The sequence below is a fragment of the Myxozyma melibiosi genome, assembly GCF_037950935.1.
Source record: "Myxozyma melibiosi strain Phaff 52-87 chromosome Unknown BZA70scaffold_10, whole genome shotgun sequence".
NCBI lineage: Eukaryota > Fungi > Ascomycota > Lipomycetes > Lipomycetales > Lipomycetaceae > Myxozyma > Myxozyma melibiosi.
The window spans coordinates 543,292-562,496 of record NW_027042924.1 but is presented as its reverse complement, the minus strand read 5'-3'; the positions used below and the strand labels follow the sequence as shown (position 1 = coordinate 562,496).

At 49.8% G+C, this 19,205-nt stretch overlaps 7 protein-coding genes across 7 annotated transcripts; 2 read left to right on the top strand and 5 right to left on the bottom strand.

Annotated features, from left to right (window-relative positions):
* The first annotated feature begins 44 nt into the window (after positions 1-44).
* Positions 45-1,751, top strand: BZA70DRAFT_282455 (Alpha/Beta hydrolase protein). The gene is made up of 2 exons (XM_064913279.1): positions 45-320; positions 383-1,751. Exons 1-2 carry the CDS (start codon positions 145-147, stop codon positions 1,713-1,715), a joined length of 1,509 nt encoding a protein of 502 aa, XP_064766966.1. The 5' UTR covers positions 45-144; the 3' UTR covers positions 1,716-1,751.
* Positions 1,752-4,240, bottom strand: BZA70DRAFT_296776 (WD40-repeat-containing domain protein). The gene is made up of 2 exons (XM_064914538.1): positions 3,631-4,240; positions 1,752-3,548 (listed from the first exon to the last, which is right to left on the bottom strand). Exons 1-2 carry the CDS (start codon positions 3,881-3,883, stop codon positions 1,813-1,815), a joined length of 1,989 nt encoding a protein of 662 aa, XP_064766965.1. The 5' UTR covers positions 3,884-4,240; the 3' UTR covers positions 1,752-1,812.
* Positions 4,241-4,351: 111 nt separating this feature from the next.
* Positions 4,352-5,728, top strand: BZA70DRAFT_259702 (uncharacterized protein). Its single transcript, XM_064910864.1, has 2 exons — positions 4,352-4,534; positions 4,591-5,728. Exons 1-2 carry the CDS (start codon positions 4,401-4,403, stop codon positions 5,699-5,701), a joined length of 1,245 nt encoding a protein of 414 aa, XP_064766964.1. The 5' UTR covers positions 4,352-4,400; the 3' UTR covers positions 5,702-5,728.
* A 33-nt stretch (positions 5,729-5,761) lies between these two features.
* On the bottom strand, positions 5,762-6,498 carry BZA70DRAFT_291012 (uncharacterized protein; the record flags this gene model as incomplete). The annotated part of the gene is made up of 2 exons (XM_064914262.1): positions 5,762-5,952; positions 6,009-6,498. 2 exons carry the CDS (start codon positions 6,496-6,498, stop codon positions 5,762-5,764), a joined length of 681 nt encoding a protein of 226 aa, XP_064766963.1.
* A 1,330-nt stretch (positions 6,499-7,828) lies between these two features.
* BZA70DRAFT_282450 (uncharacterized protein) lies at positions 7,829-11,131 on the bottom strand. Its single transcript, XM_064913278.1, has 2 exons — positions 9,234-11,131; positions 7,829-9,167 (listed from the first exon to the last, which is right to left on the bottom strand). The coding sequence occupies exons 1-2, from the start codon at positions 10,711-10,713 to the stop codon at positions 7,879-7,881; spliced, it is 2,769 nt and encodes a 922-aa protein (XP_064766962.1). The 5' UTR covers positions 10,714-11,131; the 3' UTR covers positions 7,829-7,878.
* A 566-nt stretch (positions 11,132-11,697) lies between these two features.
* BZA70DRAFT_64307 (uncharacterized protein) lies at positions 11,698-15,982 on the bottom strand. Its single transcript, XM_064915289.1, has 2 exons — positions 14,129-15,982; positions 11,698-14,072 (listed from the first exon to the last, which is right to left on the bottom strand). Exons 1-2 carry the CDS (start codon positions 15,561-15,563, stop codon positions 11,917-11,919), a joined length of 3,591 nt encoding a protein of 1,196 aa, XP_064766961.1. The 5' UTR covers positions 15,564-15,982; the 3' UTR covers positions 11,698-11,916.
* Positions 15,983-16,105: 123 nt separating this feature from the next.
* On the bottom strand, positions 16,106-18,787 carry BZA70DRAFT_282446 (fungal-specific transcription factor domain-containing protein). Its single transcript, XM_064913277.1, has one exon. It carries the CDS (start codon positions 18,684-18,686, stop codon positions 16,173-16,175), a length of 2,514 nt encoding a protein of 837 aa, XP_064766960.1. The 5' UTR covers positions 18,687-18,787; the 3' UTR covers positions 16,106-16,172.
* Between the last annotated feature and the right edge of the window lie 418 nt (positions 18,788-19,205).

The window sequence follows — 19,205 nt, the reverse complement described above, 5'->3', positions numbered from 1 at the left end:
CAATTTCAGGGGGGGGCTCATCCGGGCCGGGTAATTGTAAGTACAGCACCCTCAACAGTGTCAGCACTATCGTTCTCCACAGCCGATAAGCTGAGCTGCCTCGTTGCTTATCGACATCTTTGTTCTCAATCAATTCTACTCTGCATGGAGACAGTCAAAATTTCAGCACCGTCGCTTGGAGGCGTGACTATCACCGGAGTGAAGAACAGCGAGGCGACTGTTCAGTTCCGGGGGCTGCAGTACGCCAGTATCGAGAAGCGCTACGATTATCCTACCCGGGTTGATAAATACGAGGCTGACGTTGATGCCACCGAGCACGGGTGAGTCGTTCTGATCTTTTGTTGTTTAAGACTATTTGGCTGATTCTGATATGTGTTCACAGGGCCATCCCCCCGCAACCCGCTCGCGTACCGTCGCCCGTCATCCCCAAAGACCAGCTCCCGACCTCAAGTCCTCCCCAAGACGAGTTCGCGTGCTTAAACCTCAACATCACCCGTCCATCGAGCATCCCACTCACGCAAAAGATCCCCGTCATTGTCTGGATCTTCCCCGGCGCCAACACCTTCGGCTCCGCGAGCGACAAGAGCTACGACCCCACCAGTCTCGTCGCGCGCTCGGCCGAGAAAGACCTGCCAATCATGTTTGTCAATCTCAACTACCGTCTCTCGCTCCTCGGCTTTGTCTACGTCGACGGCCGCGCAAACCACTCGATGTACGACCAGACCGAGGCCCTGCTCTGGGTCAAATCCCACATCGCCGACTTTGGCGGCGACGTCGAAAACATCACGCTGATGGGCGTGTCCGCGGGCTCGCTCATGACGCACTATCACTCGCTCAGCAAGCCCACCGCGGGCATGTTCAAGCGCATCGGCATGATGTCGACCGTGATTGAGTCGCGCACGCCGTTCCCGCTCGAGGACGCGAAAGCGCTGGCGGCGAAGGCGAAGGAGTTGTGCGGCGTGAGCAGCGATGAGGAGTTGAAGACAGTCCCTGTCGAGACGCTGATTGATTACGCGGTGCCAATCATCGGTGGCATGTACGGCCCCGTCAACGACGGCGGATGGCTGGGCGAGGTCGGGGAAGATTACATCGACCGTCTACCGCTCGACAATGTCGAAGCCGTCATGCTCGGCAACACCCGCTTCGAATCTATCTTCTACATGCCCAAGATCGGCCTCATCCCGACCGAAGAGCGCTACAAGCGTCTGACCGAGGTCCCCGTCGTAGGCGACTGGCTCGCAAAGGAATACGACATCTCGCCCGACCCGGCCACGGACGCCGAGTCCCTCGCAAAGCTCACGCAGATGTACGACGACATCTCCTACGGCCAGCCCGTGGACATGACCGTCCGCAAGCTGCGCGAGTCCGGAAAGTTCAAGACGTTCCACTACCTCTTTGACGAGCCGAACCCGTACCTCGCCTCCCTCGACGCGCACCACCTTGTCGACGTCTTGTTTCTCTTCAACTCGTTCAAGTTCGACGCAAAGTACGACGGCTTCGTGGATAAGTACCAAACCGGCTGGATCAGATTCGCAAACGGCCTCGAGCCCTGGGGCGAGGGTGTCTCCGACGTCGTCATGCTCAACCAGGATATCACCGTCAGAAAGCATGGCGAGTATGAGCAGCGACGACGCGCGCATGCCTTTGCAAAACTCAATCAGTTCAGACACAAGTACGATGCCTACAACGTCACCAAGCGTTTCCTCTACGTCTAGTTTGATATATCATACATAGATTTATATATACAATAAAACCACCTCATACTATTCAAAATGCATAAAAGACATCCAGAAAGCAGTCGCTCTTGCGTACTTATACACTCCGCACCTGCCGCGGCTGCTCTCCGTTTCCTGTCATTTGAAACCCGATCCCGTCCTGCTGCACGCCCTCGATCTGCCGCTCGACAAACCGCGCCTGCACGCCTTCCCGATTATTATTATTATTATTAGTATTACTTGTAGTTGCCGTGTTGTGATTAGAGTTGTTGTGGTGTTCGTGATTGTTGTCTGTGTCGTGCTCGTCTTCTTCTTCTTGGTCGACGATTCCTTCGAATCCGTTCCCGGGCCGTGTGATTATCCCAGGCGTATCCAGCCCAGACTTGAACAGCGACAGATCCCCGCTGACCGCGTCCTGTCTCGGCACACACGGCACCGTCGCCACCGGCGTCCGCCGCGTAGACAGCAGCATCCGCATCATCATGCTCGACCCGCTGCCTGTACTACTCGAGCTGCTCGCCACACTCGACGGCGTGGCGCCGCTCATGCTCGATTTCCGCTGCGCGGCCGCGCTATTTCGCCGGCCCCATAGACCGCCGCTGACCACGCTCGCGACGGGAGAGGTAGATGTAGTCATCGGCGTAGACGAGTCCTCTTCGCTCGGTGATTTGGTAGCTGGTGACGCCTGCGTTATCGGAACGTCAATCAGTCCGTCGTGTCGTAGCTTGCGCTTGTCGAATCCAATGAATGTGAAATCGTCGTCCGGACCCCACGCAAACGCCTGGTGCGACAGATTATGAACCGGTCGACACGGACACGCGCGGCGCACGTCGTGTGCTCGGAAGGTCATATCGCGCGAACATGCCCACAGGACTCCCCGTTGCCGCCGTTTTCGTTTTGTTCGTTTCGTCGTCCGCAGAGGTGGATGTGTAGATGTACCCGACGTTGCCGGTGAAAACACGTACTCGCTCTCGGACGAAGACGAGTCCGAATCCTCTTCCAGCGGAGCGCCGGATCCAAACGGCCCGTCGCCTGCCCAGGCAAGGCCCATCACAGGCCCCGTGTGCGTATCGATAACTCGCTCGGGAACGTACCTCCTCCGCAGATTAAAAACATGCAGCCGGTAGTCGCCCACCGCCAGACTAGCGCATGCGACCGGAAGGTCGGTGATTTCGTTGATTTTCTCGTGCACGAGTGGCTTGCGCCATATGGCAGATGAGATCGCGCCGGATGTGTAAATCTCGTAAGAAGGCGTTTGCTTCGTCGTCGGTTCTTGCCGCAGATCCCATACTCGCATCGCGCGGTCGCGGCCGCCGGTGATGACGACGTCCATTGTCGGGTGGTAGTCCAGACACAGTCCCGCGCCGGTGTGCGCGGTGACTCTGCGGTCTGGTATCGAGAGGTTTCGCGCGTCGTACCGCGCTAATGTGCCGGATTCGTAGATTGTACAGAACCGAGAGCCGTCGACGGACGAGAACTGTACGCGGCGGGAGGCGTCGACGCCCTTGACTGTCGCCACATTCAGCAACGTCCGCAGGTCCCAGTATCGCACGGTTCCGTCCTGGCCGCCAGAGATGAGGATGTGTGGGTTGAACGGGTTTACGCTGAGAGAGTTGACTGTGCGGCTGTGACCCGAGGCAAGCTGGCGGACTGCTTCGGGCTTTTCGACGTCGTGCAGGGTTATGAGGCCGTTTGTGGATGCTAATGCGATGGTTTTCGAGTGCGGTCCTATCAGCCATTTCAGATCAGAAACGTAGCCTCCGCGAGGATCGCCGTAGAGCATATCTTGGGCCTCGCAGATCTGCGTGGGTTCGACTCGGACAACTCGCATGTCTGTAAATTATTGTGACAGGGTCAGTATGAGAGTCAAAGGCAAGGTCTAAGCAACAAAAAATAGCACAAAAGAAAATCTCACATCCACGTCCGGCTATGACTGCGTGATTCGATGCCGGATCAGCAGACATTGCAGTCAGCGCCGCGTCGGTCTTGAACACGAGGTGGTCTGGCGGCGGCGGCGGCGGCGCAAACAGCTGCCTGTTTGTGTTTGTCGCGGGGGGCGAGGCGGTTCCGGTGCTGCCGGTGATGTATTGACCTAATCGTGCAAATGCACCGAGTCGCGGGCTCGGCATCGGGAGTGGGGAAGGGGGTGGTTGGCGTTGTGTACTCATTGTGTGTGTCTATATGAGGACGGGACTTGATTGAGAGAGTGTGTGTCGGTGAGAGCAAGTGATAGGGTATTTTTGCGGCGTGGATGTCGCTATTGGCAATGTTCGGAGACTGATAGAGAGCGAGTATGTCCACTGTGATTGCTGATCAGAGAGCAGAAAGCAGGCAGCGTGGGGCAATGGCTGCAGGCCGGAAGCAGCTCGTTCGATAAACCAGTCCCGGAAGAGAAGTGTGCCGAGAACAAGGCAATTGACAAGCCAGGCAGAAACTGATAGTAATAGAAAGCGCCTCAACGGCCGCGCGGGCCGCGGGAGGGCGGGAGACGGGGTAGCTGGGGGGGATAAGGAGAGAAGAGGAGGAGGGAAGGTGAGGAAGGAGGAGAGGAAGAAGGAGAAAAGAAGGTTCGTTGTGGGGGAGGAGACAGCAGAGTGGGCGGAAGAAGGGTTTCGTTCCGCTGACCTTTGTTAAAAGACGAGCTTCTGATATTGGCTCATTACCTCACTGTCTAAGAGCTATTCGATGAAGTTGCTGGCTAAATCCCTGTCCAAAGATGGAGCAGGAACGATGAAGCTTCTGCCGGAGGAGCCGACCGATATCTGGCACGCCTACAACCTCATCTCGGCCGGGGATGTGTTGAAAGCAACCACGTTCAGGTATTTCTTTAAGGTCATGATCTACACCTGATGCTAGAGTACTAACAGCCCTGTAGACGGGTAGCCAAAGACGCAAGAGGCGACGATAAAGACTCCGCGTCTTCGTCCGCTCCCTCGCAGCGTATCATGCTCGAACTCGCCATCCGCGTGCAGAAAACCGACTACGACGCCTCGGCCGCTGCTCTCCACTGCTCAGGACCGGTAGTCGAAGAATCTCCGCATGTCCGCCTCGGCGCCTTCCACACCATCGACCTCGCCCTGCACCGGCCTTTTAGACTCACTAAAACCTCGCAAGCTCCATGGGACTCGGTCGCGCTGCAGACAATCACCGCTGCGTGCGACCCGGCATCCAAGGCCGAGATCGGCGCCGTCGTCTTGCAGCCTGGTCTCGCAAACATATGTCTGGTGACTGAGCATATGACGCTTTTGCGGCAGCGAGTCGAGCTCTCGATCCCTGGAAAACGAGCAGCCGGGTCGGCCATCGCGCATGATAAAGCCGTTAACCACTTTTACGACATCACAGCCAAGGCCATGGCGCGGAATCTCGATTACGAAAAACTCAAGGCGGTGATCATTGCCTCGCCTGGTTTTACGGGCGAGAAACTGCTGCAGCATATGTTTGAAGCCGCGAGCAAAGACACCGGAACTGCGTCTGATACCGCGGCTGCGTCAAAAGTACTGCTCAGATCGCGGAGTAAGTTCCTTGTCGTGCACTGCGCGTCCGGCCATGTACACGCCCTCAACGAGGTCCTGCGCGCACCTGAAGTACGTGCACAGCTTGCCGACACAAAATTCGCGCGCGAGACGGCCGCGATTGAGAATTTCTTTAAAGTCTTGAATGAGTCCGCGGCGATTGACTCCTCGGCCTCGAAGGCATGGTACGGGCCCAAGCAGGTCACTGCGGCGGTCGAGGGAGGCGCGGTGAAGACGTTGCTGATATCGGACAGACTGTTTAGGAGTTATAATGTTGGCGAGCGGAAGAAGTATGTTGCGCTGGTTGAGCAGGTGCGCGAGCAAGGCGGTGAGGCGTTGATATTCTCGAGCTTGCATGAGAGTGGGAAGCAGCTTGAGCAGTTTACGGGGATTGCTGCTATTCTCAACTTCCCGATGCCAGAGCTGGATGAGATATCCGATGACGAGGAGGAGAGTGAAGATGAACGACGGTAACATTATATTAATTTTTGGAAAGGAACTATGTACATATATAATACAACCCGTATTTTGGCACTACTTTGCTTCCAACGTAGGAGGAGGACCGTCCTGCTGCTCGTCCTCGTTGAGAAATGTGTCTTTTATCAGATTGACGTACCATGTGCGCCCGTCAAACGATCTCACAAGGTCCTGAGCGAGACCATAGACCATTCCCATCTTTGCGCCGGTTTTAATCGTGCTCTTGACTTGTCTCCATGGCAGTTTATCTATCGATATGTGTCAGTGTAGGAAAAATTGCAAAAGTCGCAAAGTAAGTACTTACGCCTCCGTGCGTATAGATAACCGACGAAACCAGCACCGGCAGTAGTATTCAAAAAATCAACCTGCCCCCGAGCAGTATCAAGCGCGGCCTCGATACCAAACAAACCGGCCGTGAACGCGAGTCCCTGGACGGTGAACGAGAAGGACATTTTCATAGCGTTGAACATCATGACGTAGTTTTTCCGCTTGTGATAAAAGTACCATCCCTGCACGTTTCCCGGCAGCCGGTGTGAGTTCTCGGCTAAGAACTGAAGGCCTGAGAGATTTGCTCCGCGGTAGGCACCGAGTGGTATTGTTATGAAGAGTGAGGATATGAGAAGGCCCGGGATGCGGAGTACAGGACTGACGCCGAAGCGGGAGTATGGCTGGTCCAGGGATTTCAAGTACTCGGACGCATCTAATTCCGGAAGAAGAATCATTTCGTCATTTGCTGCTTCAAGCACTGCCTGTGTGCTGCTCGGCTTTGCAGGTTCAGGTTCTGTTCCGGCCATGGTCTTTGTCGTTGTCGCGATGGGTGGGATGAAGGACGAGAGCCGGCGAGAGAGAAGTAGGCAGTGCGGCTCATCTTCTCCCTGCCATCTCCTCCGCATCATCCCTCGCTGCCTTCCCCTTCACCACTGCCTGCCATCATGTCTTCATATAAGGAAGCATGGGGCCAACGCCATGGAGTCAGCTATGAGGACTCACCTCTTTCACCGATGGCTGTCCCTGCGCCAGAGAAATTCTCTTATGGCCACAGACGAGTCAAGAACTTCATCTTCAAGATGAAGAACTACTTCCTCCTCACCGCCCCGACTCAGTCCGACCGCACCCTCATCCAAGCATTCATGCTCTACCTCACTGGTCCCGCTCTTGCCTGGGCCCGCGTCTACGTTGGAGACGACGAGCTGATCGAAAAATACAAGTTCAAAGACGACTTTGACGGCTTCCTGCAGCACTTTGGCGAGGCCTTCGGCGCCGCTACATTACCTGCCCCCCGTTCACTCAATCTCTCGCAGGGATCGAACACCGTCGACGAATACGTCGCAAAGTTCTTCAACGTGCTCTCCTGGATTGACGAGGCGAATCTCGATCTGCCAAAGGTGTTTTACGAAGGTCTGACGGACGAGATCAAGACGTTAGTTGATAAAGAAAAAGGCGGTGATACGCTGATGGATGTCATTATCAAGGCGCGCAAGGTTGATGCTCGTATGGAAGCTGAACGGATCGAAAGTGGGCAACGCAAGTTGGACTAGGCTTTGCTCTTCTTTCATGATTTATTACTTATGTTCGTTACGGCGTTCTCGTTTTGTGCAGGGTGTCCCGGGGGTTTGATGACAATGCGGATCTTAGATGATATCGAGATATTTCAATTGATTAGTGTTTTTGTTCAATTACCGTTTACTAGTAGGTAAAACTCACACCGGACTTTTAAAACGGAGCAAATCTCTTTATTGCGACCGGTCCGCTCTAGGTAGATCAGCATAGCGATCATCCTACAGAGATAACCAACAGTCCTGATTCTCAATGATTAAATACTGCAGACTTTCTTAGACTTGTATCGTAATTGAGATTGACTATTATCGACTCTCATTTCCTCGGATTGCGAATACCAGATTGATAGCTTATCGGTGTACTTCAGTTCCGCAATATATTAGTCAGGATGCACGTACTCACGAGTAGTAAGGGATGATTAGATTTAGATCTATCTAAGATTAACGTTTCGCGTCTGAAGTTTAATGTAGGAGTTTATTTATTTATTTATTTATTTACCGCGTAGTTAACGAAGGATAGTAATGAGACTTTATGAATCCTAGAGGGATTATTATGTATACTCTTGTAATCACCGATTATATTTGATACACTTCGTATTCCGAAAACCTCTCGACCAACTAGATTATATCCGAATCAAACCCCATCGCTATTATATCATCATCTTGCACTGCTTGATTAGACGAAGACGTCGAAGGAGCCTGCGCTATACTGGGCTCATCCTGCGAAGACGGCCCAGGAACTGGGGGCACAGCAGACCTGCGAACAATCCTCCTCTTAGCGCGTCTGGTATTATTAGTATCATTGGCAGGTGCTGGAGGTTGCGGCTTGTTGTCGCGCGTGAATGTTTGAGGTTCCGGCCTTTCTGCTGGAGGTTTCGGCTTGTCGTGGTGCATGACTGTAAATGACTTGATGTCAAGCAGGTCACATCTTTCGCACTTGAAGATGAACTTGGGACAACAGAAAAACCATCCTGGTTGCCAGGCTTTTCTGAATCCGTAATCATAAGGAATACCCTTGCCGTCATTTTTGACTGCGTGACCTTCGTATTTTTTTTCCGGCTCAAAAATTGGAATGAGCCAGCCAAGCAACATGTCGAAAACTGCCCGGGTAAGCTCCCATAAGTCGAGCACAATGGTAGTCACAGCGTGCGGATACTCAGTCGTTAAGAATTCCCTCGTATTAACTTTGGTGACAATGGTATTCGGCTCAGTTGGCAACAAGTACTTGGTAGCTGATAGCTGGATTCCAACTTTTTCCAATACTGCATCGCTGATATATGCAGATTTCACAGTATGAAGTGGATTTGATCCCACTACCGTTGCAGTTTTACCATCAAAGAGACCAGCATCATCACTTAAAACGTAGCCACTCTCGGCATTCTCAATATAGGACGCCAAAAGGGAGTGCTGTCGTCGGATAAACGAGATATACGTATCAAAGTAAAACCAACCGGTCCATCGTACATTTCGGTGCGATAGAGGTGCGTAGTGCATGTACGTGTACTTTCCACCAAAAATATAGTTATTCACTGCGGAAGAAGCAATGTCGATGAAGATTGAAGAGTACATTCCAATAGCTGCGAATGCAATAAGAACCGACGTGTTCACTTGGTATATATCTTTGGCCACAAAGGTACTGATCAGTGTATTGGCGGCCGTGAATGCCATGCCTACCGGATTTAGAAATGTCGGTATAGTGTACGACAGAAACTCTTCTATATCAGTGTTGGGAAAGCTCGTGGTATTCACAGTCTGTCGCGATGGCAGCTTTTTATAATATCCCTCTGGCGTTTTCTCCAAACCGACTGGCGTATCCTCGAAACTGTCTTTGGCTGACTCTCCAAAAGGGATGCAGTCAATAATAATTGAGCACATTATACCACAAAGACTAAGCTGATTACCAAGGTCTGCATAGGATTGGTTAGCCCATCTGTAGTCAGCGGAACATCAAAATATGTGCATGCATCACTAGCCTTGAAATGTCCCTCCCGAACTATACTGAGAGATCTCAGACTTTTTCCGATTGATAGACTCATAAATTTCGGTAAGCGTTTCATCAACCGCATCGTTGTGCGCGAGCAACTGGAATTTCGGAATAGTCCCACTTTTCTCAGCAAAGGAAGACTCCTTTGGCCTTACACTGCCAACTATACCCCAACGGTCTTTGATCTTTCGAAAATGGATCTGAGAGCAATCCAGGTATATCCTGCATAGAGTCGCTATCATCCCTTTAACAGCTCTCTTCTCGGCTGGAGTGAGATATTTGTAGGATAATAGAGTATCGGGTGACAGTTTTTGCGTCAATCCATCAAATCTTGGGACCTCAAACTCATCTGCCTTCTCATCTGCTTCAATCTTCTCCAAAGCCACCTTCAACTTTAGCCTGAAATCATAAAACTTATATTTGTTCTCTTCTGTGTTCCCGGTAGTGAAGACAGTATCCTCAAGGCCTAGACTGAAGTCTGGAATTTTGATAGCTCTCCGTCCAACGCGCCAGCTGAAAAACTGTAGCAGCGTCAACGTCCCAAAACATACTATCCATAGAGGTAAAATCACAGGCCAAAGCAAAAGGACCCAAGTAAGTGGTGGAAACTCCTGCATAACCTCAGTCGCTCTCCATGCCATAGATCGTCCCTCGAGTTTGCGCTTTCGTTTGATTCGCGTGCCTCTACTCATGACAGAGCGCATCGACACCACTTTTGTAATCCCAGTAACAAAATCCCATAACGAAATCCGGAGAGATCTCCTGGCATATGTAACATTTGACAGGACGATATCAGCGGAGGTGGTACCAACATCGTCGATTGTCGTCCTCAAATAACTTCTGATTCTTCTGACCTTCTGGGCTTCGCCTGACTTTTTCTCGTCATCTGGGGTATCGACCGAGAGCTTGGCCTTCCGAGCCATAGCCTTATTCACAAGGGTCGAAAAATTGTCTGAGTATGAGTTGGACGCTCGATTATTGTTCAGAATGCGATTCTGCTGTACCCGCTTTCTCCCTAGCTTCTCATCCAGGCCGTAAGCCGTCGGCGTCGTTTCAGAATTGCGGTCGTCTTCCTTTGGTTTGCGCTTGTTATCAAATGTTTTCAGCTCTTTTTCAGCGGTTTCCATCTTTTCATAAACGGTTGGCAGCTTCTTGTCAACATCTAGTTTTCTCTCCAAATCTTTTAACTTTCTGTCCACCTCCGCAGCCGAAGCAAGGGTCTCCAACTTCTCTTCAAGAGCGCGCATGCGTATTCGCAATCGCCTGTATTTTTCTTTGTAATCGCCAGCAGACTCTGTGCTTGAGTCTCCTATATGTCCGGTCGTTTCATCGGCCGCGATTGTCGTATCGAAATAATATGACTGAGAGGAAGTATCGCTTGCAATATCGTTGGTCGGAGATGGATCATTTAACTCCGTAGAAACAGCCGGCTGAGAAGTAGAATTGGATGGATCGTCTGGAGCCGACATATCGCCTGATTGATATGAAGACAAAGGTATAAGGAAGTGTCGTATAACAGCGAGGAGACAGCATGACTGACGTGACTGACAGCAACGACAATCTGCTGCGTACTTAACAGCACGGCGCACTATACGATGGCTCCTCTAGACATCCGAGACGGAGAGGCAATTCGGCATTCAGCCTCTTGTCTTAGTCAGTTAGTAGTTAGTAGTTAGTGTGCAGCAAGCCTAAGCTAAGCCAATCTTAGACTGGACGCCTTAGCGTATCGCATATCTTCGCTAACAACAAGCGGAACGCTACCAATGTCACACAGAGCCAATTATATTTCGGCAGTGACAGATCCTAGCGCTCGCCAGATCCTGCTCATTGCTTGCTTTCACTGCCATGTTAATCAATCATCAACATTGATATATAGATAATCTCAGCACTCATGTGCTTGCGCGGCTTGGGTAAACTCCGCCGATAAGCAATTCTTATCGTGTATTTAGGGTTTATACTTTAGACGTCGGCAGTATGAGTTAAAAAAGATGCGCGTTTGCGGTTTCATTTTACTTGCTGCGTTTTACTAGCTAAAGCCAAAGTAGTTGATATGATGATAGTCTACACTTCTTCGGAGGATTCAAAGACATAAAAACCAGAAAAGAGAAAACTGACTTTCTATATAATAGCTGCATATAAATCACATAAAGCAGATGAAGAGGTACAAAATCGAAAAACATAGTGAATATCTTCCACTTGATTATAGCACCAGGTCGACGAGCCAGCATTATTGAGCGACTAAATGAGATCCGAAGCAAAATCCAAACAATGCTGTCAGAAGAAGTCGTTGAAGCAGATGTTCCTAGCTCGGTTGACTGCCCCCGAACCTCACCTTCCTGGTTAGATGTTCGCGTCCCAAACACGTCATCAATAAATATTTGGGCCCTGTTTGTTCTTACGGTCAGATATCAGCACCCATTGCCAAAGAAGTATGACTGGGCTTGAGAGCGTCTTTCATATACGCCAGCTGCTATAGAGGCTTGTGTCGTGCTTGCGACAGAGATTGAAACAAATTGGCTTATATTGTTGGGTTCATGGAATCGCTCTATACTGGGAAACAAAAGATGCAACAATCTATCTCTCGGCCATCAACCAAACAAGCCAGAGTAGTCAATATCCCCTGGGTCATAATTCTGCCTTCTACCCATTTGCCAAACAAGGAGAGTAGTTGATTAGATAATATTCGAATCAAAAGCTCTGGTATTGAAGATCTGTGGGGCTGCTTGCATCGCTGAGGCCCGCAGTGGGACAGGTGGTGATTCTGCTTGCCCAGAAGGCCTGTTCTCGGTAGACTGAACATCTGTTAACGTTCCAGACCGAGAGTGTGTTCCTTGATTTCCAAGGTCATTTGAAACAGAAGACATAGTAGAGAATAATGGCGATCGAGCAGCTCGTCTCGTCGATGGCGCAGCCTGCTGTGATCCGGATGGTTCTGCCTGCTCAAGAGGCCTACTGACAGTGGATTCGGCATCCGCTAATAAGTCAGATAATAATGATGACTGAGGGAGCATTCCTTGCTCTTCATCGACTATTGGAGTTCTTGGACGGCGACGGGACATCTTATTGCTCCGAGGGGTCCTAGAGCGAGAAGACTCAGCATCTTGATGAGCGACATGATCAATTCTTTGTTGCAGTACAGAGTCTTGTTGCGGTGCAGTTGGATCTGGTTCTATATGCTTCTTCATAACCGTAAAGGACTTGATATCAAGAAGATTGCATTTCTCGATCACAAAGAACCTGATGTCGCTTGATCTGCACTCGTTGCATTCGAAGAACTTGACGCTGCCTGATTCGCACGTTTCGCATTGAAAGAACTTGATCTTAGGAAACTTCTGCAAATCTATCTGGAGATCGACCTTGTGCGAATCCAATTTGCTGCACTTCAAACTGAAGTTTATATCTTCCGAATTGCATCGGCCGCACTTGAAGAACTTGAAGCAGCGGAAATATTCTCTGGCATCCCATGCTTTCCTGCATCCATTTTCAAATTTGATGCCGTTTTCATCTTCATCGGCATTCGGAGAACGACTTTGGTATTGTGGAACAGGCTCAAAAATTGGAATCAGCCAACCAAGAAAAATATCAAAAACTGTTCGGACGAAATCCCAGACATAAAGGAAGAGAATGCTCGGAGGGTCGGCAGATGCGGTCGCAGTAGACAGCGATGCTGAGGGTGCGTCTGAGGAATTAGCAGTCGTGTGAGACTCCCCTATCTTCAATTTTCGAACTATGGTATTCGGCTCTGTCGGCAAAACGTACTCAGTTTCCGACAGCTGGAATGCTATTTTTTCCAGTACGGCATCACTGATATATGCAGTTTTCACTGTGTGAAGGGCGTCAGATGCAACTACCTTTGTGGTATCACTTGCCAACAGGCCTGCTCCATCGGATAAAATGTAGCCACTCTCTGATCCCTCAATGTAGGTTGCTAAAAGAGAGTGCTGCCGACGGATAAAGGACATATAAGTATCAAAGTACAACCATCCAGTCCATCGCACATTGCGATGCGATAGAGGCGCGTAGTGCATGTACGTGAACTTGTCACCAAATATATAATTGTTCACTGCTGCAGACCCAATACTGATAAATATTGAAGAGTACATTCCAATAATGGCAAACGCAACAGTCACTGACGTGCTCACTTGGTATATGTCTTTGGCCACAAAGGTACTGATAAGAGTATTAGCGGCAGTGAACGCCACGCCTACTGGATGCAAAAACGTTGGTATGGTGTATGAAAGAAATTCCTCTGTGTCGGTGTTTGGAAAGCTCGTAGTGTGCACAGTCTGATGCCATGGAAGCTTAACGTATTCGGTTTGACTATTATCATCGGTACTAGCAGAGCTGGTATCTGCGGTGATGTCTGTGGTAGTGTCGCTGCCACTAGCTGTGCCGTTGCTGCCTGGGGTAGTGTCGCTGCCCCTAGTTATGCCGTTGCTGCTTGGAGTTGAGTTACCTCCTGCATTACTAGAGCGTTCAGCATCTGCGAGGCCTGTAGTAGAGCCATTACCTTCAGTATTATCAACGGCTCTAGAGATACCAATGCTTCCAAAAGCTCCAGCAGGTCCACTAGTTGCAGCACTGTTGGTACCGCCTTCAGTAGGGTCGATTTCCCCAGAACCTTCAGAACGTTCACTGGCTGCAGTCCCGCTTCCCGTTCCCTGACTTGAGCCGTTGAGTCCAGAAGCGCCGGTACGTCCGGATGTTTCAGTTCTTTCAGGAGTTGCAAGTCCTCGATCAGTAGTATCGGTGACTTCAGCAACTTCTGCATAAGGAATGCAGTTGATAATGAGCGTGCACATTATGCGACAGAGATCTAACTCGGGCACTGAGAAACGGTTAGTAAACAGATATATACAGCTTTCTTGATCTCGATGCACTCACCAGTAGTATTGGTGCTTTCATATATCGACGTGAGCATCTTATCGATTTGATCTGTATGTGGGAGCAGCTGAAACTTAGAAATATACCCTCCCCTGGCTTGATCTTCTTCTGCAGACGCTTTCGGCTTAACCTTGCCAACCACACCCCAACGGTCTTTGAGTTTTCGGAAATGGATTTGAGAACACTTCAGATACATATTGAATAACATATGAATGATGGTCTTGGCGTTCTCCATCTGAGCAACTGACAAATCCTTGCACGACGACAGTGTTGGCCGTCTCAGTTGAAGACTACCCTGAACAACAGGAATTGAGAGAGAGTCGCCTGGATTCTCTGCGCTCTGAGAACCAGCAGCTTCCAATGCTGCTTCCAGGTTTTTGACAAATAATATGAATGCAGTATCATCAACAGAGCTATTGCTTTTATGGATAGTACTCTCGATTCCGATACCCTCTGGTATTTTGATAGCTTTTCTTCCAAAACGCCATACTACAAACTGTAGTATGGTCAAGGTCCCAAAGAAAACTATCCAGAAAGGTACAATCACAGGCCAAAACAAAAGACACCAAGTTATTGGTGGAAACTCCTGCTTCACTTCTGCAGCTTCCCATGCTATAGATCCGTTTCTGCTTTTGAGCTCTCGTTTAAATCGGGTACCTTTATTCATGACATTGCGCATAGATACCACTTTAGGTATTCCAATGAGAAAGTCCCAGATTGATTTCTGCAGAGGCCTTTTGGGGTATGTGGCATTTGACAGGACGATATCAGCGGACGTGGTACCTACGTCGTCAATTGCCATTTGCAAAAGATGACTGTCTGTGTCCCTGGTCTTCCGAGCGGGGGCCTCGTGTTCAGTAGTTTGAGAAGCGGCCGTGTCTCCGGTCGGTTGAATAGCGGGGCGCACAGCTGCTATCAGAAATGCACCTGAGCTTCTAGTCTGAGAAGCGACACCTGGAGTTCGGGCCTGCGAAGCAGCGGCCGAGTTTCTGGCTCTCCGAGTAAAAACGTTATTCAGAAGAGTGGGAAAGTCGTGTGCGTATGGATCGAAAGCTCGATTATTGTTCAGAATGCGAATCTGATGCACCCGCTTGTTCCCCAACTTCTCATCGAGGCCCGAAGGCATATTCAACTCCTTGCGAACGTCCGGTACCGAAGTACGCGAAGTATCTAATATCCGTTGCAAAGCGTCTATACGTCTGCGCATGAGGTCGATTTCAGTTCCGGTATCTCTAACTGGCTCCCTGCTTCTGTTTTCTGCAAACTCTTCAACAGTTTGATCGGCCACAAGCGTTGAGGAATTGCCAGTCTGCGAACTATCACGGCTTGCGATTCCCTGCGACGATGAATCGATAATTGGAGCAGCATCAGCAGGCTGTAATCTTTCGGCCGCGGGGCCCTCTTCCGGGGAAATGTTATCGTTTGCACCGCTCATATTGCTCAGATCGAGTGTAAAGGTAAAGAAGGTAGGATGAATTATATAAATTATTATAAACAGCGAGGAGACAGCATTGTATATAACTGATCTGAGAGCGCCGACAATATGCCGCGTACTTTGACAGTACGGCGCCTTACACAATAACCCTAGTCTAGTCTAGGTATCCGAGACAAAGAGGCGATTAGAGAATCAGCATTTTAGCCAGTTTAGTTAGTGTGCAGTGAGCCTAAGCCAATCTTAGACTCAACGCCTCAGCGTATGCATATCTTCGTCAACAGCAAGTGGAGCGCTAGCCGTGCAGAACAGAACCATTAGTTTGGTATTATAGTGACAGATTTTAGCGCTCGTCAGATTCCACTCTTTGTCCGCTCTTGAATCACCTTTGATTGATTTTCTATCGATATGATCTGTACGGGTTTTTCCTTTGATGATGAGAAATTATATGGAGAGTGGTTAGAAGTGTCAGCAATAAGGGTTTACTGCCGTTCATCATAGTCGTAAACCCTACAGCAGTAACTAATTTATCCACATAGACAAGACAAGTCTTCTGTTGGAAATGCCATCTTTATACCTCGTTTATATTATACAGTACTAAGAGAAATTTTTTTACACCTCAAACAATGCTTCAACACCATCATCGTTTACATCTCTAATCGCACCTTTCGGCATCTCCACCCCCGAACAAACAATAACTTTTGAGGAATTACTATGCTCAGCCTGCATCAAGACCGCCATGGATTCCACAGTCTGCGCATCGTCCTGTTCTCTGCTTATTTGCTGCTGTAGCTGCGACGGCTCTTCATCTAAAGCATTCATTCCTTCCTGGAGACTTTTCATAAATTCGTCGAGCTCTGCTTCCGTCGATAGCATTGATGGAATAGCGATGCTTGTAAAATCTGAAGATAGACCCGCCCCGATACCTGCTTGACTAGACACCAAGGTCTTGCCGTCAAGCATACGATCCTCAATCTCCATCTCTCCTAATCCTGCTCCTGTATTGCCTGTTGCTGCCGTGCCTGCTACTGTACCTTGCCTCGTCATGAAGTCCAGTCTTTGTCGAAGGCTCTCTGACAAAGCCATGATCCAATCAGCATGATCCCAGTGATCCTGCGCCTGATATATTACCATCTCACAAATCTTCAGCTGCGTCTTGAGCAATGCCATCAACGTCGGGTTTCGACCGCCCGCAAGATTTCGCATCTGCGTGAACAGCATCACTATAGCCATGAAAAATGCGGCGTATGCATTCTGCGGTAGTCGGGAGATTTCAGAGTGCGTGACCAGTGAAGAACCAAGATCTGCAATCTGGGATACAGCTTCCTGTATAGCTGTCGTTGAGAAAAACTCAACTGCTTTATCATAGCCCAGACCTTCCGGTTCGTTGATCCCCGGGATCCCAGACGCAATCTGATGAGCATAGATTATGTGATGACTGTATATCAATGCCACGGAGATGCAGTATATGTACTGAGGGGAATCCTTCCGTCGGCTTGACAAGCGCAACTGCTCGGGTAGGTCATGCGACCAATTCTGCAGATCCTCTTTGATTTTGCACAAGAACCCCACGTTGACGGTGTTTGAAGCCCGTGCCTGTAGCATATGTCGTAGAATAAGAGCAAGTCTTGTCATCGCTATCACGTACATCCCATGCGCAATCATTCGAACACTCCATTGCTCGCCTTCAGGGTCGACGTCCGACTCGAAATCCTCCAGGACGGTAAAATCGGCATCGCACTGTAGCAAATTGATGCGTAGTGGCTTGCCGAGTAGAGCGGCACAAAAGCTGTCGCGGGAAACTAAGCATGACCAAATCCGTTTCCACAGCCCCCGATCTTCCTCTGGAATCTCAATCGACGGCCGGCGTTTGTGTATGCCAAGAGTCTCAGCAACATTCACGGCAACATTTATCCAGGAAAATGTATTCCAGTAGTCGTTTGGTTTGCCTCCCCAGAACGACAGCAAGATCGCCGACTGAAGAAGAACGAGCTTGTTCTTCTCGTAGCTAAAGTCGAAAAGCGACTTCGCCCGCCAGTAGAATTTCATTCTTGCCTCCCGTCGCGTACTGGCGTCTTCACTGCAGACAAGGCTCATGGGGCAATACATCACAGCCACGAAGCATATCGAGTGAAGCAGTAGCCATGGACATTTGTCTTCCTTGTACATTTGAGCGAAACCAACGCGGTCGATGATTGGATATAACGGATGGACATTCTGGAAATAGATAGACAATAGTTGATCGAGCACCTCAGACGGAGGTTTCTGGAAGCAACCTTCTGACTCGAGATATGAAATCTTAGGTGGAGTCATATGGCTCGGATGATGATCCGGAATTGCTTCAGATGATATGCGACCGGTCCTTGACCGAGGACTGGCCTCAGAGTGCGGAGGCGAGAGCGACTGAAGCAGACCTCCCATGGGAAATGAATCTCCAAAGTATGAGATTGTGTTGCGATCAATCTCATCGTCGCTGACAAGACATTTGAAGACAACCGACCATTGCCTGATTGGCTCTTCAGGACTCGTGCGAGTCGAAGTCTTGTGAGAGTCGTATGACTTGGTGCTGCAGCCGTTTTCTGTTGCTGTAGAGGTTGCAATTGCAGAAATATGTTGTGTATTCTGGCTATTGCTCTGTAATAACTGAGAGGTTGTGATGGACTGAGGGCAGTTGACTGCACCGGCAAACAGATTTTGAAGAAAGTCATTGTGAGATGTCAATGATTTGGCGTCGGGCAGAACGAAGCACAGCTGAGGCTGAGTGGGAGTGCTAGCAGACAATTGCATGCCCGAGTCGAGAGAAAGGGATCTGACCGGAGCAGTACCACGCATTGGTATCTCGTTTACCGAAGAGGAAGTTGTCGAGGAAGAGTTCGTACTCTTGCTTCTAGCGTTGCCGTTCCTCAATTTCCGCATCCAGTCCTTGCGATCATAGAGTCCCCGCCTCGACTCAATAGGCTGGCAATCGGTCTGGCTGCGCTCGCGACATCTTGTGCAAGGTGAACCGTTTATGGATACGTCGCAGCGAATTTTTGACGCGTGACAGCGCTTGCAGGCGATTGAGGAGCGACCGAGCTTGCGCGGTGGTTGAGGCGGTAGAGATGACGGCGATACAGGAGCTGGCATTGCTGGGTATTCATTTGAAGATTGATAGGCAAGGGAACAAGGAGGGTTCAAAAGATCCACTCCAGTGTACGGAATTGTCGATGCTTTAAGAGAGGTTGGTGATCTGAGTAGCGGCAGATAAATAAGTGTTTTAGTTGAAATTGCGGGGTTGGGAATTTGAGCGTCTTTGGAGCTGAGCTGATGCCCGATCAGGAAATACCAAACTTGATCACAGAAGCAGCAGTATCTGGAGTGCTTTTAGAACAATAGACGGCACAGATTATAATTGACAAGATCTTATAGATTTGTTGATTGAATCAAAAGATGAAAAGAGCGTGGGAATAGGAATAATCGTAGGGTTCCTACTATTCTACCCCAGTACGCTGCCCCTCCTCCCCTCAGATCATCTTCCTGATCCCCTTCACCAGGTGGGATCACTACTCCTTTTGCAATAGTTTGCAACTCTATTAACCACTCAGCAGATCTCATCATCGCCAGATCGCAGTAGTCTCCGCTGACCTCACCCGGCTGCTTGCAAGA